A 21,666-nucleotide genomic window follows, 5' to 3' on the forward strand; every position below is an offset into this window, starting at 1 on the left:
TCTCCTTTCACTAATTTGGATTGAAGTCTATTTTTTAGGATATTGGGATATCTTAGCCTTCTCTCCCACACATATACATCTATAAGGCACAGAGCAGTACAACCTGAGAAGTAACTCTATCACAAGTTTGTACTCCAGCTATACCATCTCTGCTGCAACCTTCCTAATTTTTGCAACTCTCTTCAGTTCCTGTTTCAGATGAACATTTTGAATTGGATACTTTGTGGGTGGAGGATATAAGTGTAATTCTGTGTTCACTGATGGTTCCTGCCACCATGCTCATTTCCTATACATACTTCAGACTGAAAGGTAAATGGGATGAGAAGGGTGTTGACTTGATTCATAGAGTGGGTTTTGGTGGGATATAAAGATGTCTTAAAGTTGAAATTTCTATTCACTGTATCTTAACTCAAAAAAAGTGGAGAATATGTGTGCTCTCCATAAAGACTATCAAGATTCTGGGGAATATAGTTATAGTAACCTTTGTTCCTCAAATGTTCATGCTGTACTCAGATATGATTGCACTTCTGACTAATGGGTCAGGAAAAAGTAGAAAGACTACTATGTTTTATCCATTTTCTGAAGGCTTGAAATGTTTATTTTTGTTATATTTCAAATATAAAGATAGCAATGTTGGTCTAGCTTGACACTCATGACATGAGAAGGAGCCCACTCTGACATTGCCTTGCAGGCCAGGACCCAAAGGCTGAATAGCCCAGAGACATAGTATAGAAATAACCATGACTGATATAAAATGTCAATGAACTACTCATAGATTAGTGCCAACATAATTATCTTCAAAGAGATTCCTCAGCAACTGATGGAAACAGGCGCGAAGAATCACATTTAAACATTAAGCAAAATTTGGAAAATTTTGAAAAAGGAAGGGCAAGGAATGTAGGAAACCAAAGGAATAAAGGACACCACAATAAAACCTACAGAATCAACTAACCTGGACTCATAGAAGCTCACAGAGAATGGGCTGTCAACCAGAAAGCCTGAATAGGACTGACCTAGGTCATCTCAAAATATGTTACATTTGTATAGCTTGATTTTCTGGTGAGAATTCTAACAGTAGGAGCTAGGGCCATCTTTAAATCTGTTGCCTGCTTTTAGCACACTTTCCTCCTACTTGGTTTATACATCCAGACTTAATAGGAGAGGAGATGACCTATCTCACTACAACTTGAAATGCCAATCCGTGGAGGCCTGTCCTTTTCTGAAGAAGACTGGAAGAGGAATTGATGGTTGCTAGGGAAACACTACAGGGGCAGAAGTGACTGAGATGAGAAGAGGTGGAGGAAATAGTCTGGAAAAATGAGGAAATAAATTAATTAAAATGATAATGCAATGTCATAATTTATTCAGTGATAAACATGAAAGATTTTTACAAGGAATGGGGCCAGAAAATTCCCAACACTACATTCACATTTTGGAAACATTCAGAAACTAATGCTTAATGCTAAATGCTAAATGCTTTGCTTTTATTTTACAACATACTGCCCCTATGGAAGCCGAAAGAGACATGAAAAATGTAAGCAAATACAGAAATTTTCAGCACCTGTTTATTTGATCTACCAATAACCTACAATCTTAAATTGTTACATTAAAATATGCAGTGTTAATAAATTGTAATTTTATTTCATGTGAGCTTTTCTCTCAATGAAACAAAAGGTATAATGAGTTTTATGAATGATGCAGAAAAGTTATTAAGCAAAATAGATCCGTAAGTTAAACTCAAAAGAATGATATGCTATATTTTTATTTTTGCTTAGTTTTCTATAGGATTCTTATTGAAGTTACTGGTGTATAGTTGGAGAAAACAAATAATAAAACTTGACAAGCCTCAGCAGTACTTTTCCAAACTCAACAGTTGGGCTGTACAGAAAGCAGTAGACATGTGTACATATGCTGTAATACAAATTAACATTCTTTATCAATCTTCCAAGAAAAGTAACTATTTTATTATTTTGTAGTCACTTCAGTTCGTCAAAGTTTTTATGAAAAATATTGGGCTATAGTCTGAGGTTTTGTGTGTAGGTGAAATCTCTATACTCCTTCCCTAAAACAGCTTGTTTCTCTTCCTAAATAGAAGGGTTGATACTATAATCCTATAACTTATATTTGGAAGTTTCAGATCCAGAGGGTCTATATGGGTATGAAGGGAATTTTATAAAACATTTAAAAGCCACACACAGCCTGGATAATTTCTTATATCTTCCATATAAGCACCAATTTTATTTTCAATAGCTTTTTCTAAGTAAATCATAGTTTGAGGCAGTTCATTATTAACTTAGTCCCAAGAATTTAGAGAGAGGCAGACACAGACAGAGAGAAAGAGAGCAAATATCTTCATTTCGTTTTTTCCCTCAATACGCTGTTTACTCCAATTTCAAAAGACATAATAAAATCCAGTCAGGCTGCTTTCTAAGATTATGTTTTACTCACAGAATTCTCTTAGGTGTAATTTCCCCTCATTTATTTAAACTAGAAAACACTGTTGTTACTTTTGTCTTTGTAAAATACCTGCTATCTCTGTAAAAGACCTTAGCATATAATCACATGTGTTCTCAAATATTATTAGTTTTAGTATAAGATATGAGTTAACAGTATCAATTACAAATATTATTCCCCTGACTGATTACCAACAAAAGTTAAGAAACTAAAAATGTATGTGATTGTTTACTTGAACCTGTATTTATAGAGACTACAGTACTGAGCTGTGCAAGGAAAATATGCTTTTATAATTTTAGATATGCCCAGATGATTATAGATGATAAAGAAACCCTTGGCAGGCAGATTTGCATTCCATTTTTAGGTCTTGAGTAAATAAATATTTTTAATTCAAATAAAAAGTTGGAAATTTAAGTAGAATATGAGTCACAGAAATAGTGAAAATTAAGCCAATGATTCACATGGCAACAAAATAATTCTCTAAAAATACAGTTTTAAGTCAGTAATGAAATGTCAAATAAAATATGGTAACATATATTTTACGTCAAACAAAGCTATTTCCAAACAAGAAAGAGTAAGATAAATTCAACATGTAATTTTGAGACAGGTAAGATCTTCAAGAAGAGTAGAATAGATTAGAGATCATTTAAGACGAAAGAAGACATTCTCTTTTGTTGTCTTTGTATGATTTAGATAAAAGCATAGTTGTGGCCTCACAGAACAAACTGGGTAGTGTTTCTTCTGTTTCTATTTAGTGGAATTGTCTGAAGAGTGTTGGAATTAGGTCTTCTTTGAAATTTTGATAGAATTCTGTCCTGGCATTTATTTATTTTTTTGGGGGGTTGGGAAACTTATAATGACTACCTCTATTTTTTTTTTGTTGGACTGTTGTAGATAATTTATCTGGTACTGACTTAACTTTGGCACCTAAAATCTGTCTAGAAAATTGTCCATTTCATCCAGATTTTCTAGTTTGGTTGAGTATTTGTTTTTGTAGTGGGATCTGATGAGATTTTGAATTTTTGGTGTTTTTGTTGTTATATCTGTGATTGTGTTCCGATTTCTGATTGTAATAATTTGGAAATGGTGTGCCATCTGGATAGTCTGGCCAAGGGGTAATCTATCTTGTTGATTTTATCAAAGAACCACCTCCTGGTTTTCTTGATTCTTCATATAGTTCTGTTTGTTTCTACCTGGTTGATTTCATCCTGGAGTTGATCAATTTCCCTTACCATCTCAATGCAAAAATATTCAATAAAATTCTCACAAACTGAATCCAAAAACACATCCAAATTGTCATTTACTATGGCCAAGCAGACTTTATCACAAGGATTCAAGAAAGGTTCAAAATCAGAAAATCCATTAACATAATCTTGTAAAAGAAAACATAAACAAACAAACAAACAAACAAACAAACAAAAAACCGCACAAAACACAAGCATCTCATTAGAGGATGAGAAAGCATTTGACAAAAATTCAACACCCCTTAATAGTAAAAGACTTGGAAAGATCAGGAAATCAAGGCCCAGACCTAAACATAGTAAGATCAATATACAACAAAACAGTAGCCAACATCAAACTAAATGGTGAAGCAGTCCCATTAAAACCAGAAACTAGACAAGGCTCCCCACTCTCTCCCTACTTATTCAATATAATATTGAAAGTTCTAACAAGAGCAATTAGACAATAAAAGGAGATAAAAGTGATAGAAATTGAAAAGGAAGAAGTCAAAATATCATTACTTGTAGATGATATGTTATGACCTTAAAAATTACACGATAGAACTTTTATAGTCGATAAACAACTTCAGCATAGTAGTTGGATATTAAATAAATGTGAACCAATCAGTAGCTTTTCTCTACTCAAAAGATACATGGGTTGAAAAAGAAATTGGATAATTGATATTCTTCACAACAGTCTCAAAGAACGTAAAACACCTTGGTGTAACACTAACTAAACAAGTGAAAGATCTGTATGACAAGAACTTCATGTATCTGAAGAAGAAAATTCAAGAAGATCTCAGAAGATAGAAGATGTACCATCTTCACAGACTATTAGGATAATTATAGTCAAAATGACCATCTTACTAAAAACAATCTATAGATTCAATGCAACACCATCAAAAAACTAACTCAAATTTTCACAGAAAAAGAAAGGACAATTCTCCCATGAACCTCTGAGAGAAACAAGATACACTGAAGCTAATAGAAGTGAAAGTGGGGAAGACCCATGAACACATTGTCACAGGGGAAAATTTCCTGAACAGCACACTAATGGCTTATACTCTAAGATTAACAATAGACAAATGGGACTCCATAAAATTGAAAAATTTCTGTAAGGCAAAGAACACTGTTACCAGGACAAAACAGCAACCAACAGATTAGGAAAAGATCTTTACCAATCTTACAGCTGATAGAGTGCTAACAGCCAATATATATGAAGAACCCAAGAAGTTAGATTCTGTAGAATGAAATAACTCTTAAAATGTGACATGGAGCTAAACAAAGAATTCTCAAGTGAGGAAAATCAAATGGCCAAGAAGCACCCAAAGAAATATTCAACATCCTTAGTCATCAGGGAAATGCAAATAGAAAGGACAGTAAGATTCCACCTCATACCAATCAGCATTGCTAAGATTAAAAAAAAAAAAAAAAGCTCAGGTGACAGCACATAAAAAAAGAAAAATTTAGAGATAGAAACTTTAGGAAAAAGATCAAGAGTCAAAGATGCCAGCATCACCAACAGAATACAAGAGATAAAAGAGAGAATCTCAGGTGCAGAAGATACTATAAAAAACATTGACACAACAGTCAAAAAGTTGCCCAAACATAAAGCTTCTAACCCAAAAATGTTTAGGAACTCTAGGACTCAGGGAGAATAACAAACCTAAGGATAATAGGTATAGAAGAAAGCAAAGATTCCTAACTCAAAGTGCCAGTAAATATATTCAATAAAATTTTAAAAGAAAACTTCCCTAACCCAAAGAAAGAGATACCCATCAACATATAAGATGCCTACAGAAGTTCAAATGATAGTCAAAACACAAAATGCACAAAACAAAGAAAAATATTAAAAGCAGTAAGGAAAGAAGTATATATCAGAAATACACCAGATTTCTCACTAGAGACATTAAAAACCAGAATATCCTGGGTATATATCATACAGACACTACAAAACATAAATGCTAGCTCATGCTATTATACCCAGAAAAACTCTCAATTATTATAGATGGAGAAACAAGATATTTCATGACAAAAAAATTTACACAACCGCTTTTTACAAATGCAGACCTACAAAGGTTAATAGATGGAAAACTCCAAAGCAAGGAAGACAACTACTCCCCAGGAAAACACAATCCCACCACTAAAAATAACAAAATGACAAAAATATCAGGAAGCACCAATCACTTTTTAAAAATATCTTTTACCATCAATGGATTCATTTTCCCAATAAAAAGGGGTAGACAAATTCACTAGATACATAAAAAGGCAAGGCATTTTACTGCATATAGGAAATACACTTCAGTGAAAAAGACAGACACTACTTCAGAGTAAAGGGCTAGAAAAAATCTAAGCAAATGGTTCCTAGAAACAAGATGGAGTAGTCATTCTAATATCAACCAATGATTATCAAATAAGATAAGGAAGGATATTTTACATTGCTGAAAGAAAAATCTACCAATGTGAAATCTCAATTCTGAACATCTGTGTTTCAAATTCAAGGGCACCAACATTTATAAAATAACTTTACTAAAGCTCAAAGCACACATTATATCTCACCCAATAATAGTGAGAGACTTCAACAACCCAGTCTCAGTAATGGACAGACTATGGAAACAGAACTAAACAAAGACATAGGGAAAGTAACAGAAGTTATGAATCAAGTGCATTTAAGCGTTATCTATAAAAATTTTGTACTGGATGGTTTTGTGTCAACTTGACACAAGCTAAAATTATCATGGAGAAATCAGTGGTAATTATCACAGGAGCATCAGTTGAGGAAATGCCTCTATGAGATCCAGCTATAAGGTAATTTTTTCAACAAATGATCAATGGGTCTGGGCCCAGCCCATTGTGGGTGGTGCCATCTGTGGGATAGTTGACCTGGGTTCTATAAGAATGCAAGCTGGACAAGCCAGTAGAAGCGAGCTAGTAAGCAACACCTCTCCATGGCCTCTGTATAAGCTCAGGCTTCCTGACCTGCTTGAGTTCCAGTCCTGACTTCCTTTGGTGATGAGCAGCAATATGGGAAGTGGAAGCTGAATAAACCCTTTCTCTCCAACTCTCTTCTTGGTCATTATATTTTGTACAGGAATAGAAACCCCAACTAAGACAGGTTGGTACCAGGAGTGGGGTATTCCTGTGACAATCTGACCATGTTTTGAGAGGACTGTGGAAAGACTTAACAACTTTGAGCTGGAAGAACCATTGGGATGTTAAGATCTCTGTGGGATGTTTTATAGGAGCTTGGAAGATAGTGTTGAGAACAGTGCAGAAGATATAGGCCTGCCTTGTGAGATTTCAGAGGGTAGATTAAGGACTCTTATCAGGGCTGTTGCAGTTTTGATTGTAAAGATTCTTGGCTTTGATTTACAAGATACCCAAACTACTAAAGCAAAACCTTTGTATTATTGGAACTATTGATGCTGGTCAGGTAGAAAGAAGACATTAGTGGTTATAAAGAAGAGACTAGCAACCCTGAGATGAAATCTGCAAAGTGTTTTCTGACAGCACAAAGAGGCATCCACATCTTGCTCCTGCTCATAAGTACTTCTTGGCATCAGAAATAGTGCTTGGTTTTGGTGGCTGCATATGGGGTAGATGCCCTGGTGAGACATTCTCTGCATAATCTTTTCTTCAATCCCTGATTCTCTATTTGTCCCTGTATTTCCTCCCCTGTGTGTTTTGTTCTGCCTTCTAAGAAGGACTGAAGCATCCACATTTTGGCCTACTTTTTTTTTTGAGCTTCATAAGGTCTGTGCATTGTTTCTTGGTTATTCAGAGCTTTTTGGCCCATTATCTGCTTATCATTGAGTGCATACCATGTGTGTTCTCTTGTGACTGCATTGCCTCTCTCAGAATGATAGCACCAAGTTCCATACATTGCCTAGGAATTTCCTAAAGTCATTGTTTCTAATGCCTGAGTAGTACTCCATTGTATATATGTACCATTATTTCTGTATCCACTCCTCTGTTGAAGAACATCTGGGTTCTTTCCAGCTTCAGGCTATTATAAATAAGGCTGCTATGAGAATGATTAAGCATGTATCCTTGTTAGATGTTGGAGCTACTTTTTGGTATATGCCCAGTAGTGGTATAGCTGGGTCCTCAGGTAGTACTATGTCCAATTTTCTGAGAATCTGCCAAACTAATTTTCAGGCTGGTTTTACCAGTTTACAATCCCAGCAACAATGGAGGAGTGTTACTCTTCCTTCAAATCTTAACCTGCATCTGCTGTCACCTGGGTTTTTGATCTTAGCCATTCTTATTGGTGTGAGGTGGAATCTCATGGTTGTTATGATTTGCATTTCCCTAATAACTAGGGATGTTGAACACTTTCTTAGGTGCTTTTTGCCATTTTGTATTCCTCATTTGAGAATTTTTCTTTAGCTCTGTACCATATTTTATTAGAATTATTTGATTCTCTGAAGTTTAACTTGATGAGTTCTTTGTATATATGGGATATTAGCCCTCTATCAGATGTAGGATTGATAAAGATTCTTTTCCAATCTGTTGGTTGACATTTTGTTCTCTTGACAGTGTCTTTTGCCTTACAGAGATTTTGCAATTTCATTAAGTCTTATTTGTTGATTTTAGATCTTAGAGCCTAAGCCACTGGTTTTCTGTTCAGGAAAATTTGTCCTGTACCTATGTGTTCTAAGCTCTTCATCACTTTCTCCTCTTTTAGTTCCCGTGTACTTGGTTTTATATGGATGTCTTTTATCCACTTGGACTTGAGCTTTGTTTAGGAGATAAGAATGAATTTATTTGCATTTTTCTGCATGCTAGCTGCCAGTTGAACCAACACCATTTTTTAAAGATACTGTCCTGTTTCTATTGAATGTTTTTTGCTCTTTGTCAAAGATCAAGTAACCAGAGGTGTGTGGGTTCATTTCTGGGTCTCTAATTCTGTTCTATTGATGTACTTGCCTATTTCTGTACAAATACCATGCAGTTTTTTTTAAATCACAACTTATTTATAATACAGTTTAAGGTAAGGAATGTAGATTTCCTCCTTAAGTTCTTTAATTTTTGAGAATAGTTTTCCCTAATCAGGGTTTTTTGTTATTTCAAGTGAATTTGTAAAGTACATACACTAACACCTTGATAGCACACCTGAAATGTCTAGAACAAATGTGTAGAAGCAGATACACTGAAGAGGAGTAGGTAGCAGGAAATAATTAAACTCAGACCTGAAATCATCCAACCAGAAACAAAAATAGCTATATAAATAATCAATAAAACCAAAAGCTGTTTCTTTGAGTAAATCAACAAACTGATAAACTCTTGGCCAGACTAACTAGAGGGTGCAAAGAGTGTATCCAAATTAGCCAAATCAGAAATGGAAAGGGAGATATAACAACAGAAATTTAGGAAATTCAAAACTCATCAGATTCTACTACAACAATCCTATACTAAACATAACTGAAACATTTGGAGAAATGGACAATTTTCTAAACAGATACCAGGTACCAAAGTTAAATCAGAATGAGATAAGTCATCTATCTAAACAGTTTCGTTATCCCTAAGAAAATAAATGCATGTGGTTCTATTAAATTTAATTAAATGTCTCCAAACCAAAAAACTTTCCTGGGCCAGAGAAGGGTTTTGTGGAGACTTCTATGAGAACTTCAAAGAAGACTTAATAGCAACACTCTTCAAACTGTTCCATAAATTAGAAACAAAAGGAACATGACTCAATCTGTTCAATGAAGACACATTTATGCTCATACCTAAACTACACAAAGACAAAACAAAGAAATAAAACTTCAGACCAATTTTCCTTATGAATATTGATACAAAAGTACTGAATAAATTTTTTGCAAACCTAATCCAAGAACACATTAAATGATCTTCCACCACAATCAAGTAGGCTTTTAATCCCAGGGATTCTGGAATCACTCAATTCATAGAACTCTATCAATGTAATCCATTATATAAACAGACTCAAATAAAAAATGAAACACATAATCATCTCATTAGTTGCCAAGAAAGCTTGTGATAAAATACTCTCTCATGGTAAAAGTCTTAAAAAATCAGAAATTCAAAGCCTGTACCTAAACATAGTAAAAGAAATATGCAGTAAACCAGTAGCCAACATCAAAATAAATGATGAGAAACTTGAAACAATCCCTCCAAAATCAGACACTGGACAAGGCTGCCCTCTCTCAACCTATCTATTCAATATAGTACTATAAGTCCTAGCCAGAATAATTAGACCACAAAAGTAGTTCACAAGTATACAAATTGGAAAGGAAGAAAACATCCCTATTTGCAGATGATATGATGGTATACTTAAGTGACCCCAAAAGTTTCATCAGAGACTTCCTAAACCAGATAAACAATTTCTGCAAATGGTTGTATATAACATTAACTCAAACAAATCAGTAGCCTCCTTCTACTCAAAGGATAAAGAGGCTGAGAAAGAGATTTTGGAAACTACATCCTTAAAAATAGTAAAAAATAATATAAAATACCTTGGTGTTTTAATAAAGGAAATAATAAAGGAAAGAAAGTGAAGTTCTGCATGACAGGAACTTCAACTTTCTGCAAAAGTAAATTGAAGATAAACTCAGAAGAGAGACAAATCTTCCATGATCATAAATTGGCAGTATTAATATAGTAAAAATGGACATCTTGCCTAAAGCAATTTACATGTTTAATGCTATCTCCATAAAAATTAATTTAAACTCAGTTCTTCACAGAGTAAGGAAGAGCAATTTGAAAATTCATTTGGAATAATAAAACACCTGACATAGCATAAACTATTCTCAACAATAAAAGACCTTCTGAGGGTAACAAGATCCCTAACCTCAAGCTCTCTTACAGAGCAATATTCATAAAAACTGTATGGTATTGGTACAGAGACAGGCATGTAGATCAATGGAATAGAATTGAAGACCCACAAATGAACCCATACATCTATGGTCACTTAATCTTTAACAAAGAAGCTAAAACAATGCATTGAAAGAAAAGACAGCATTTTCAATAGGGGTACTGGTTCAACTGATGGTCAGCATGTAGAAGAATGTTGTGGGGCAGAACTTCTTATGAGTATCGAACATCTCAGAAAGCTCCCACTATAAGTTGACCATTAAAATAGACAATAAACCATTCAAGTGTCTTATTGACACTGGAGCAGACAGAACAATTTTAAGACAGCAAGAGACCCCAAATAATTGGCAACAGATCCCTGGACCCCAACTCCTAGGCATTGGGGGCACCTTGAATGCTTTCATCACCAAACAGGTCTATAAGTAGAAAGACCCAGATGGAGCCACTAGCTTCATATGCCCTTTAGTGGCTCAAGTCACCACCAACCTTCTAGGAAGAGATATTTTACAAGCTGTAGAGGTAGTCCTCACCAACTAACCAGAAAGAAACCAACCAAAAGAAGATCATACCCAAGAAAATCCTAAAAACCCTCCCACAAATCACCCCCTATTCTAAATGTCCAAAAGCATAGCCAATTATACTTTGTTCCTAGACACTCCTCCTTACAAAAGAATTTTTTTTAAAAAAAATTCAGACCCATCCTGTATAGTCAAGGTAAGATTTTGCTTATTCACTTTCTGCCTTGACAATGAACATCTTAAACTCATGGACTGTTTCTCTTCATCTGGACCTGTCACCAGGAACTTTAAGAAACCGTTTACCTAAGAAGGCTTCTCTTTATTCCTAGACAGGGCTGCTGCTAAACAAAGAGCTTACAGCTAACAGCCATGGGGGCTGGAGTTCCCTTTCCTCTCTTGGCCCTGTTCACAGGCCCTCATTTTGTTCTCAGCTCTTCGGCGATATCCAGCGTCTCCTGGATGTCCAGGAGCCTAAGAATCTGACAGCTCCGGTTGCTGCTTCTCCATGCTCTGAGCAGGGTCCTGCAGCTTTTCACAGCCTGGTGGCTTTTCACAGTCCATCACCTACCCAGCAGCGGAATGGAGTAAGCATAGTCAAATATCCTGTGTCTACTCTTCCACAAGCACTACCATTGAACAGGCAGGACTAGGACACAGGACTCCCTCATCACTAATCCAAAAACTGCTTTTCATTCTCTCTGTCCCTGAACGTGACCAAGACTATTTCTATTTTCTTTTTGAGCTTTTCTTCAAAGTTGGCTTTTTATCTCCTCCCCATCTATAATTAGGATTTGTCAGCCAAGAAAAATGGAGGGAAACCTGAACTGCCTGCCAAAATACACAGCATCAGCTTGGCATAGTACCCCCTCCCCGACCCTAGACCAGCCACAAACAATAGAAAGACACACCTGAGGCCCAAAAACTTCAATCTTTGTTTAAATGCTTGTTTTCTTTAACAGGAACAACTAAGGCAATGTTCATGCTTCTCAGCCCCCAAATACTCATGCCTCTTTACTTAAAAGTTTATTTCTTTTTACTAGCATTTGTGATTTATGTCCAAAAGTTTTCTACGTCCACAGGCCAAACTAACTATGCTGACAACCATTATTAAATTCTTAATCAACAATAAGCTTCCTTGGATAGACAAGCTATTAATGCCTATCCCAGACACATAATTAATGTAAAATTTTCTTCTTCGGCCATCCAAACAGATTTAAAGAACATCTTCAAAGCCAGAATTCCTTTAACACTCTTGCCTTTCAAGGATCATAACAACAAACCATGATGTATTCAGAAGCAGACCATCACAGGCTGCCCACCCTATGTAGACCTCTTACCCCTTGCTGGGGCTCTGCTCCTCTGTTGTAATCACCTCCACAGGTTTGTCTACATTCTTGCTCCCATAGACCAAGCAGAGACTAAATGCCATCTCCTCAGACATGCCTGGGACAACAATGGTGCCTTCCTCCAGACACCCCATCTAACTGAAGACTCCGGAGACAACATGCTGAGATCTACAGATAACTGCTGAGACCCACAGAAGACAGATTTGAGACCTTCCAGCTATTCATGAACTTTTTTTGCCAAAGCCAAACAACTGCTAAATGTGGGGAAATTACAGGATAGCAAGGAGAACATAATGTCTAACCAGATTAGTCAAATATTGTTTAATATTGGTATTGATTTGTATAACCTATGAGACAATTTATTTGTTTAAAGAACCTTTGTCTTCCCAACCTTTTCTCCTTGAAACTCTAACCCTTTGGTAGCTTGGCTTCTCCCCATTCTTGGCCCCATACTAGCTTCTAGAGCCCTGTTCCTCTTAACACCCTGCCTCGTCCAGTTCCTAAAACAGCAAATGAGCAACATCACAAACATCAGATTTTAATTCAGCACCAAACTGTCCCCAGCTTAGAAATCCAGTGTTTTGATAACACCTCTTCTTTATATAAAAAAATGGGAATTGTGGGGCAGAAAGATAAAAGTTGGAAATATGAGTTTGAGGACAGTCGAAGCCCCAAATATGGTTATGCAAATAACCATAAACCATTAGGTGCTCTCTGAATCCCTGATTGTAAATCCACTTTGCATGGATGCACCATAATGGGGCAGCTGTGCAAAACTCTAGCCATGCCCCAAACTCTGCTTCCATAGGAGAGAGTGACATAGACTCTAGCAAGATCAGCCACTCCCTAAGTTCGTCCCATGCACACACAGGTAGCATTAGAAAAACAACTATGGCCAATCTCAGAGGCAAACAAATGGGAAATGGGTGGGTGGTTGGATCCAGGGCTGTTTAAAAAGCACAAAACAAAGGAGAGAAGTGTGCAAAAGTAAAGACACATGTTGAAACCTTCTCATTCTGGGCTCCTTTGTGGTCCTGGCTACTTTATCCTCTGAGAACTCTCTATTTCAGAGCCTTATCAAAGGCCCTGTACTGCTAACAGACAATCAATCTGGTGTTAATAGCCCAGCAAGAGGGCTTTAATCTCAACACCCCACTGAGCATTGTCCCAGCCAGAGCTCATAGGCCTGGAGGCACCCCACTTGGATTTGTTCCCAGGATTCCCAGCCTGAACTCCTGCAGGTCAGGCAGAGTGCTCCAGAAGCCACCTTTTCTCAGATGGGCAGTGAGAAGCTACCTTCCCTCAGAGGGGCAGTGTGGAACCCCCACACAGAGACAACAGAATGCAAATCAAATCATTCTTATGGGCCTGTAAGTAAAGCTGAAGTCCAAGTGGAACAAGAACCTACAAATAAAAACATATACACTGAAACTAATAGAAGAGAAAGTGGGGAAGAACCTCAAACACATGAAACAGGGTAATTTTTTTCTGAGCAAAACACCATTATCTTATGCTCTGAGATCAAGAATTGACAAATAGAATCTCATAAAATAGCAAAGCTTCTGCAAGGCAAAAGGCACCGCAATAGGACAAAACAGAAACCAGAATATTGGAAAAGAGATATTTACCAATTGTACATCTGATAGAGGGTTAACAACCAATATATACAAAGAACTCAAGAAGTTAGACTCCAGAAAATCGAATAACCCTATTAAAATTGGGGTACAGAGCTAAATAAAAGAATTCTCAACTAAGGATTATAGAATGGTCAAGAAGCATCTAAAAAGATGTTCACATCCCTAGTCATCAGATAAATGCAAATCAAAACAACCCGGAGATTCTGCCTCACACCAGTCAGATAGGAAAGATTAAAAAAAGAAACAAACAACACAAACAACAACAAAACTAGGGTAATAGCAGATGCTTTAGAGGGTGCAGATAAAGTGCAACCCTCCTCTATTGCTGGTTCTGATTGCGGGCTGGTAAGCCACTTTAGAAATCAGTCTGGTGGTTTCTCAGAAAATTGTACAGAGTACTATTTCATACTCAGGTATATCTTACCTTGCCATATACACAAAAGAAGAGGCTCCAATATATAACAAGGACACATTCTCCACTATATTCAAACAGACTTATTAATAATAGCCAGAAGCTGTAAAATACCCAGATGTCCTTCATCAGAGGAATGAATACAGTCAATGTGGTTCATTAACACAATGAAGTACAACTCAGCTGTTAAAACAATGACATCATAAAATTCTTTGGCAAATAGATGGAACTAGAATATATCATCCTGAGTTAGGTAACCCAATCACAAAAGAACACAGAAGTTATGTGCTCACTGATAAGTGGGTATCATCCCCGAAGCTTATATTACTTATGATACAATTCACAGTCCCAATAAAGCTCAAGAAGAAGGAAGACCAAAATATGGATGTTTCAATCTTTCTTCAAAATACTTATAGGAAGAAATATGGAGACAAAGTATGGAGCACAGACTGAAGTAAAGGTCATCTAGAAACTGTTCTATATGGAGGTCCATCCCATATACAGTTACCAAACCCATAAAATGTGGAAGCAAATACATGTATGCTGAGAAGAGCCTGATATAGCTGTCTCCCAAGAATCTCTCTCAAAGTCCCATAAATAGAGGAAGATACTCACAGTCAATCATTGGACTAAGCACTGGGTCCCCAATGGAGGATTTATAGAAAGGACTAAAGGAGCTAAAGATAGTTGCCACTTTATAGAAGAAAAATAATATCAACCAACCAGACACCCCAGAGATCCCAGGGACTAAACTTTCACCCAATTTTTACACATGGAGGGACCTGTGGCTCCAGCTGCATATGTATTAGAGGCTGGTTTTCTCAGCCATTCATAGGAGAAGAGCCTGGATGCCCAAGTGTAGGCGAATACCAGGCTGAAGAGTTGGGAGAGAGTGGGTGGGTGGGTGTGGGGGCATCCTTTTAGAAGCAGGGGTAGAGGGGCAATGTTATAGAGGATTTCTGGAGGGGAAATTAGGAAATGATATAACATTTAAAATGTAGAAAATGATAAAAAGAAATACAGGAAAATATGGTTACTTGTAGAAGTCTTTAAAGATAAACAAGTCGATATTTTAAAATAGCACAGGAAAAACACAATTAAACAAGTGAAGGAATTATAAAAGCAGTCCAAGACACAAAGTGAAAGTAGACACAATAAAGAAATCTCAAATAGAGGCAATTTTGGAAATGGAAAACTTAGGAAAGAGATCAGGAGCTACAGATGCAAGCATCACCAATAGAATACAAGAGTGAGAAGAGAGAATCTTAGGCATAGAATATATCATATCACAGATTGACACAAATGTGTAAGAATAAAATACAAACCATAAAAATTTTCTAACCCAAATCATTCAGGATATCCAGGATACATGAATAGCCCAAACCTATGAATAATAGGAATGGAAGAGAGTGAAGATTCCCAGATTAAAGGGCCAGAATTTTTTTCAACAGACTTGTAGATTAAAACTAGCCCAAAAGGCTTGGAATACCCAAGAAACAATTCACAGAACTTATGAAGCTCAAAGGAAGACCAGAAGGTGGATGCCTCAATCCTTCTTAGAAGGTGAGGTAGGAGATGATGTTTGGGAGAGGGAGCATCTTCATGGAGGCAATGGGAAGTGGAGTGTGATGAGGTTTGGAGAAAGGGGATAACATCCAAGAAAATGTAAATACAGAAAATATTTAAAAAAAAAAAAAAAAAACAGAAAACTTGCCCAACCTAAAGAATGAGATTGTAATAAATGTACAAGAAGCCTACAGAACACCAAATAGATTTGATCAGAAAAGAAAATCTTTTCATCACACAATATTTCAAATACTAAATGTACTGAACAAGGAAAGAATATTAAAAGTTATAATGGAAAAATGCCAAGTAACATATAAAGGTAGATCTATCAGAATTACACCAGAAGTCGCAATAGCAACTCTAAAAGCCAGAAGATCTTGTGCAAGTATACAGATCCTAAGAGAACACAAATGCCAGCCCAGGCTACTATACTCAGCAAAACTCTCAAGCATCCCAAATAGAGAGGGCAAAATATTTCATGACAAAACCCAATTTAAATAGTATATATCTACTAATACTGCCCTACAGAGAATTCTAGAAGGAAAAGTCCAACACAAAGAGAGTATCTCTATCAAAGAAAAAACAAGAAGTTAATAATCTTATAACAAACTTAAAGGAGGGAATCAAACACACAAATATACCAGGAACTAACAATCATCTGTCTTTAATATCTTTCAACATCAATGAACTCAATTCTCCAATAAAAAGCCAAAAGTTTACAGAATAATTATTCAAGCAGTATCCAGCATTTTGGTGCATTCAAGAAACTGAGACCAACTACAAAGGCAGATATAAAAGTGTCCAAGTAAATGGTTCTAAGAAACAACAGGAAGTTGCCATTCTAATATCTACTAAAAAAGACTTTCAACCAAAAGTTATCAAACAATATGGGAAAGGATACTTCATATTTATCAAAAGAAACATCCACTAAGATGAAATTTCAAAACTGGACATCTATGCCCCAATTGCAAGGGCACACATATTTCTAAAAGTAAATTTACTAAAGCTAAAAAAATTGCATCGAATCTCTCATAATAATAGTGTGATACTTCAACACCTAACACTCACCAATGAGCAGGTCATTGAAACAGAAACTAAACCCAGACATAGTGAAGCTAGTTGAAGTTATGGACCAAATGTATTTAACAGATATATACAGATCATTTCACCCTAAAATAGAAGAACATACCTTCTTCTCAGGACCTCATGGTGCATTCTCCAAAACTGATCATATAATAATACACTAAACAAGCCTCAATTGGTCCAAGAAGATTTAAATAATTCCATTCATCCTATCAGATCACTATGGACCAAAGCTAGAATTCAATAAAAACAAGATCAACAGAAATCCCACACATTGATGGAAACTGAACAACTTTCTACTCAATAATAACTTGGTCAGGGATATATAAAGAAAGAGATGAAAGACTTTCTAAAATTCAGAGAAAATCAAGACATGGTATTTCTAACCTTAAGCAGTACTAAGAAGAAAATTCATAGCACTAAGTACCTTCCTAAAGATATCATACACTAGCAGCCTAACAGCACACCTTAAAACCCTAAAGCAGTAGTAGGTGGCAGGAAATATTCAAAATCATGGCTGAAATCACCAAGTAGAATCAAAGAAAATGATAAAATAAATCAACAAAACCAAAAGGTGCTTCTGTGAGAAAATCAACAAGATAAATAACCCTTAGTCAAACTAACTAAAGGGCACAGAGACACATAAACAAAATCAGAAATGAAAAAAGAAACATAAGAACCGAATTTCAAAAAAATCACAAAATCCTTCCACAAAAGCTTTTACTCAATAAACCTGGAAAATCTAGATGAAATGGATGGCTTTTTAGACAGATATAATGTACAAAAGAGCAGGGAAACCTTTTAAAGAGTCTCATATTCCCTAAGGAAATAAAAGAATTCATTAACCTCCTCATTCAACCAAAAACAAAACGCCCAGGGAAAGATGGCTTTAATGCAGAATTTTATGAAGAACTAATACCAGCACCATCAAACTATTCCATAAAACAAAATTATTGTACCTAAATTATTCTATGAAGACGCAGTTACTCTGATATGTAAACCACACAAACATTGAACAAAGAATGGGAACTTCAGACCAATTTCTTTAATTAATATTGATAAAAAGTACTTAGTAAAATTTTGGCAACTTGAATTCAAGGACACTTTAAAACCATCATTTAACATAATCAAGTAGTTTTCATCCCAGGGATGTAGGCAAGTTTCAATATATGAAATTCCATCAATGTAATCCACTATATAAACAAACTCAAAGAAAAAAATCACATTATCGTCTTCTTAGATACTAAAAAAGCATTTGATAAAATACCACACCCCTTCATGTTAAAAGTCTTAGAGAGATTAGAACTCCCAGGCCTATTCCTAAACCTAATAAAAGCAATTTATAAGAAACCAACAGCCAATATCCAATTAAATGGAGAGATACTTGAGGCAATCCCACTAAAATTAGGGACAAGACAAGACTGCCCAATCTCCCCCATTTATATCTAATATAGTACTCAAAGTTTTAGATAGAGTAATAAGGCAACAAAAGGAGATCAAAGAGATACAAACTGGCAAAGAAGAAGTCAAGTTATCATTATTTAAAGATATTTGATAGTATACATAAGCCACCCCCAAAATTCTACCAGAGAACTTCTACAGCTGATAAACAAATTCAGCAAAGTGGTTGGAGTTGGATATAAAACAAACTTAAAAATCTCAGTAGCCCTTCTTTATATAAGTGATAAAAATTCTGAGAATGATATGAGGGAAACAACATCCTTCATATTAAGCACAAAAATTTAAAATATCTTGTTATAACTCATACCAAGCAAGTGAAAGGTCTGTATAACAAGGAGACTTCATATTTCTGAAAAATGAAATCAAATAAGACCTCAGCAGATGAAAAGATCTCTCATGCTCATGAATTAGTATATTAAAATAGTAAAAATGACCATCTTTCCAAAAGCAATCTGCAGTCCAGCTCAATCCTCATCAAGGTTCTAACACAGTTCTTCAAAGACATGGAAAGAGCAATTCTCAATTTTATAAGGAATAATAAATAATCTAGGATAGTGAAAATAATTCCTAGCAATAAAGGAGCTTCCAGGGGAATCACCTGACCTCAAACTGTACTACATAGCAAAAGTGATAAAAGCACATAATATTGGAACAGAGAGAAACATGCCAATCAATAGACTAGAATTAAAAATCCAGAAATAAGCCTCACACTTATGTACCTTAATTTTTGACAAAGGAGACAACAACATGCAAAGGAAAAATGAAAGCATCTTCAATACATGGTACTGGTTCAACTAGCAGTCTATATGTAGAAAACTAAACATTGATCCATTCTTATCATCTTACACAAAGCTCAAGTACAAGTGAATCAAGAACCTCAATATAAAACCAGACACACTATATCTATTAGAAAAAAAAGTGGGAAATATCCTTGAAGTCATTGGCCTGGGGGACATTTTCTAGGGCAGGCTCTAAGATCAACAATTGATAAATAAGACCTGATGTAAGACAAAAGACACAGCCAGTAGAACAAATTGGAAACCTACAAATTAGTAAAAATGTTCACCAATCTCACACCTGATAGAGGGAAAATATCTAAATGTATAAGTAACTTAAGAAGCTAGACTTAAAATAATAGCCTTCAAAATGTCAGAATTAAATCTAGTTGACTTTGAACTTCACCTGAAGGCTGAGTTTTCTACATTTGTAGACTCACCTCCTTTACTAAAAGAGGCTCTACAAAATTCTCAGTAACTTATTAGCATGTAATTACCATTGGGCTCAGGAGTTTCTGCTTAATACCAAGGGATACACTTGCTTACCCTGTTTGTTGCACAATTATTCATGATGTTGAAGATGTGGAATCCATCTAGGTACCCATAGATAGATGAATATAAAAACTGTGACATGAACAATGGAGTATTGTTCATGCACATGTGAATGTAATTCTCTTATTTACAGCAAAATGGAAGACTCCAGAAACAGAAAGACAACATATATCTCTATCTTTCTATCTACCTATTTATCCATCTGTCTGAGACCTTAAATCAAACGGAGAATTAGGTCTATATTATTATATTTTATTTCTAAGAATTACACTTATATATGAAATGCAGAAAGAATGGTTCTTAAACATAATATTCATGAACATTTTATGTTATATATTCATGTTGCTGTCTTCTGCTGTTGCTCTGTCTGTGTATGATAAGACAGACTGAAGAAAAAGAATGAGAGAGAGAGAGAGAGAGAGAGAGAGAGAGAGAGAGAGAGAGAGAGAGAGAGAGAGACAGAGAGAAGGTAGAAGAGAACACCTTTGAGATAAGTCTAAAATTTTCATTCTGTAATAAATGGAAGTGTCTGATTTTATGTTTTATTTATTTATGTCAATTGTTTTCTTAAGAAAGCATTTCTATTTTTTATGTAAGTACACCATTTTTGTCTTCAGACACACAAAAAGAGGGCATCAGATCTTGTTGTAGATGGTTGTGAGATACCATTAGTTGCTGGGAATTGAACCCATGACCTCTGAAAAAGCAGTAGGTGCTTTTAACCACTGAGCCATTTCTCCAGCCCTATATCGAATTTTCCAAGCAATTATTTTTTTAATTCAGTTTGCATCCAGATTACAGCCCCTTCTCTCCACTCCTCTCAGTCCTACTCTTCCAAATCCTTCCACCCTTTATCTCCTTCACTTCTCCCAAGATAAGAGAATGCCCCACTTGGTTACCACCCCACTCTAGTTGATCTATTTCCAGCAGGACTAAGCACATTCTCTTCCACTGAGGCCCATTCAGGAAGTCCATCTAAGGGAAGGGGACCCATTGGCAGCAGCAAATCAGAGAAAGCTCCTAATCCAAATTTTAGGGACCCACATGAAGACCAAACTGCACATCTGTTACAAATGTGTAGGAAATGTAGATCTAGCTCCTATATGGTCTATGGTGTTTATATTTTTAAAATATTCAAAATATGATTAATATTAATTATAACAACTTAAATGATACATATTATTAAATATGTTTTCTACTTTTCTAAATCCAGTTTGATTTTCACAAGAAAGTGAAAATTAAAATTTAGTTATCATCCTTTCATTTTATATATGTACAGGAATGTACCATACAGTGTTTTGTGGGCATGAGCTGCTTATTTTCAACAGTATGTATGCCCCCTAATTCACAACACAAATTAAACTTGATTTTTAAAAAAATATTTCTAAGAATGTGTTAGCAGACTGTTTTTACAAATCAATGTAAGCATAGGGTGATAAAAGTTCACAAAAATGTTACTTTAATTATGTTTCTCAACATTGTGACTAAATATCTGATGGAAGTGAATGAATATTGTATTTATTTTGACTTGCAGTATGTTCTGTTTCTGGTCTTTCGGCCCATGTATTGGGCAAAGAAGATTGTGCTTCCAGAAGTATATGTGGGAGGAGAGTTTTTTAACACTTCAGTGGAAAAGTGCAAAGATAAATAGGAAGGGGTTGGGAAAAGTTATCTCATTTTACAACATGCTCATAATGGCCCATTTTCTCTTTCTGATCACAACCTAGTCGAACTTCTACCATTCATGAGAATAGAGATCTGGTGATCAATTCCAATGCATTTCACATGTATTTATAACTAGTACTAG

General features: G+C 35.6%; 1 protein-coding gene across 1 annotated transcript in view; it reads left to right on the forward strand.

The window, feature by feature from the left end:
• LOC308424277 (selection and upkeep of intraepithelial T-cells protein 1-like) overlaps positions 1-12,137 on the forward strand; it is a gene marked incomplete at both ends in the record, with an annotated part of 48,795 nt that extends 36,658 nt beyond the window's left edge. Inside the window, 2 exons of the mRNA XM_080921221.1 lie at positions 187-309; positions 11,986-12,137. Coding sequence (XP_080777347.1) covers positions 187-309; positions 11,986-12,137 — 275 coding nt within the window. The remainder of the gene's footprint in view (positions 1-186; positions 310-11,985) is intronic.
• Between the last annotated feature and the right edge of the window lie 9,529 nt (positions 12,138-21,666).

The sequence above is a fragment of the Micromys minutus genome (assembly GCF_963924665.1).
Source record: "Micromys minutus genome assembly, chromosome: 9".
Taxonomy (NCBI): Eukaryota; Metazoa; Chordata; class Mammalia; order Rodentia; family Muridae; genus Micromys; species Micromys minutus.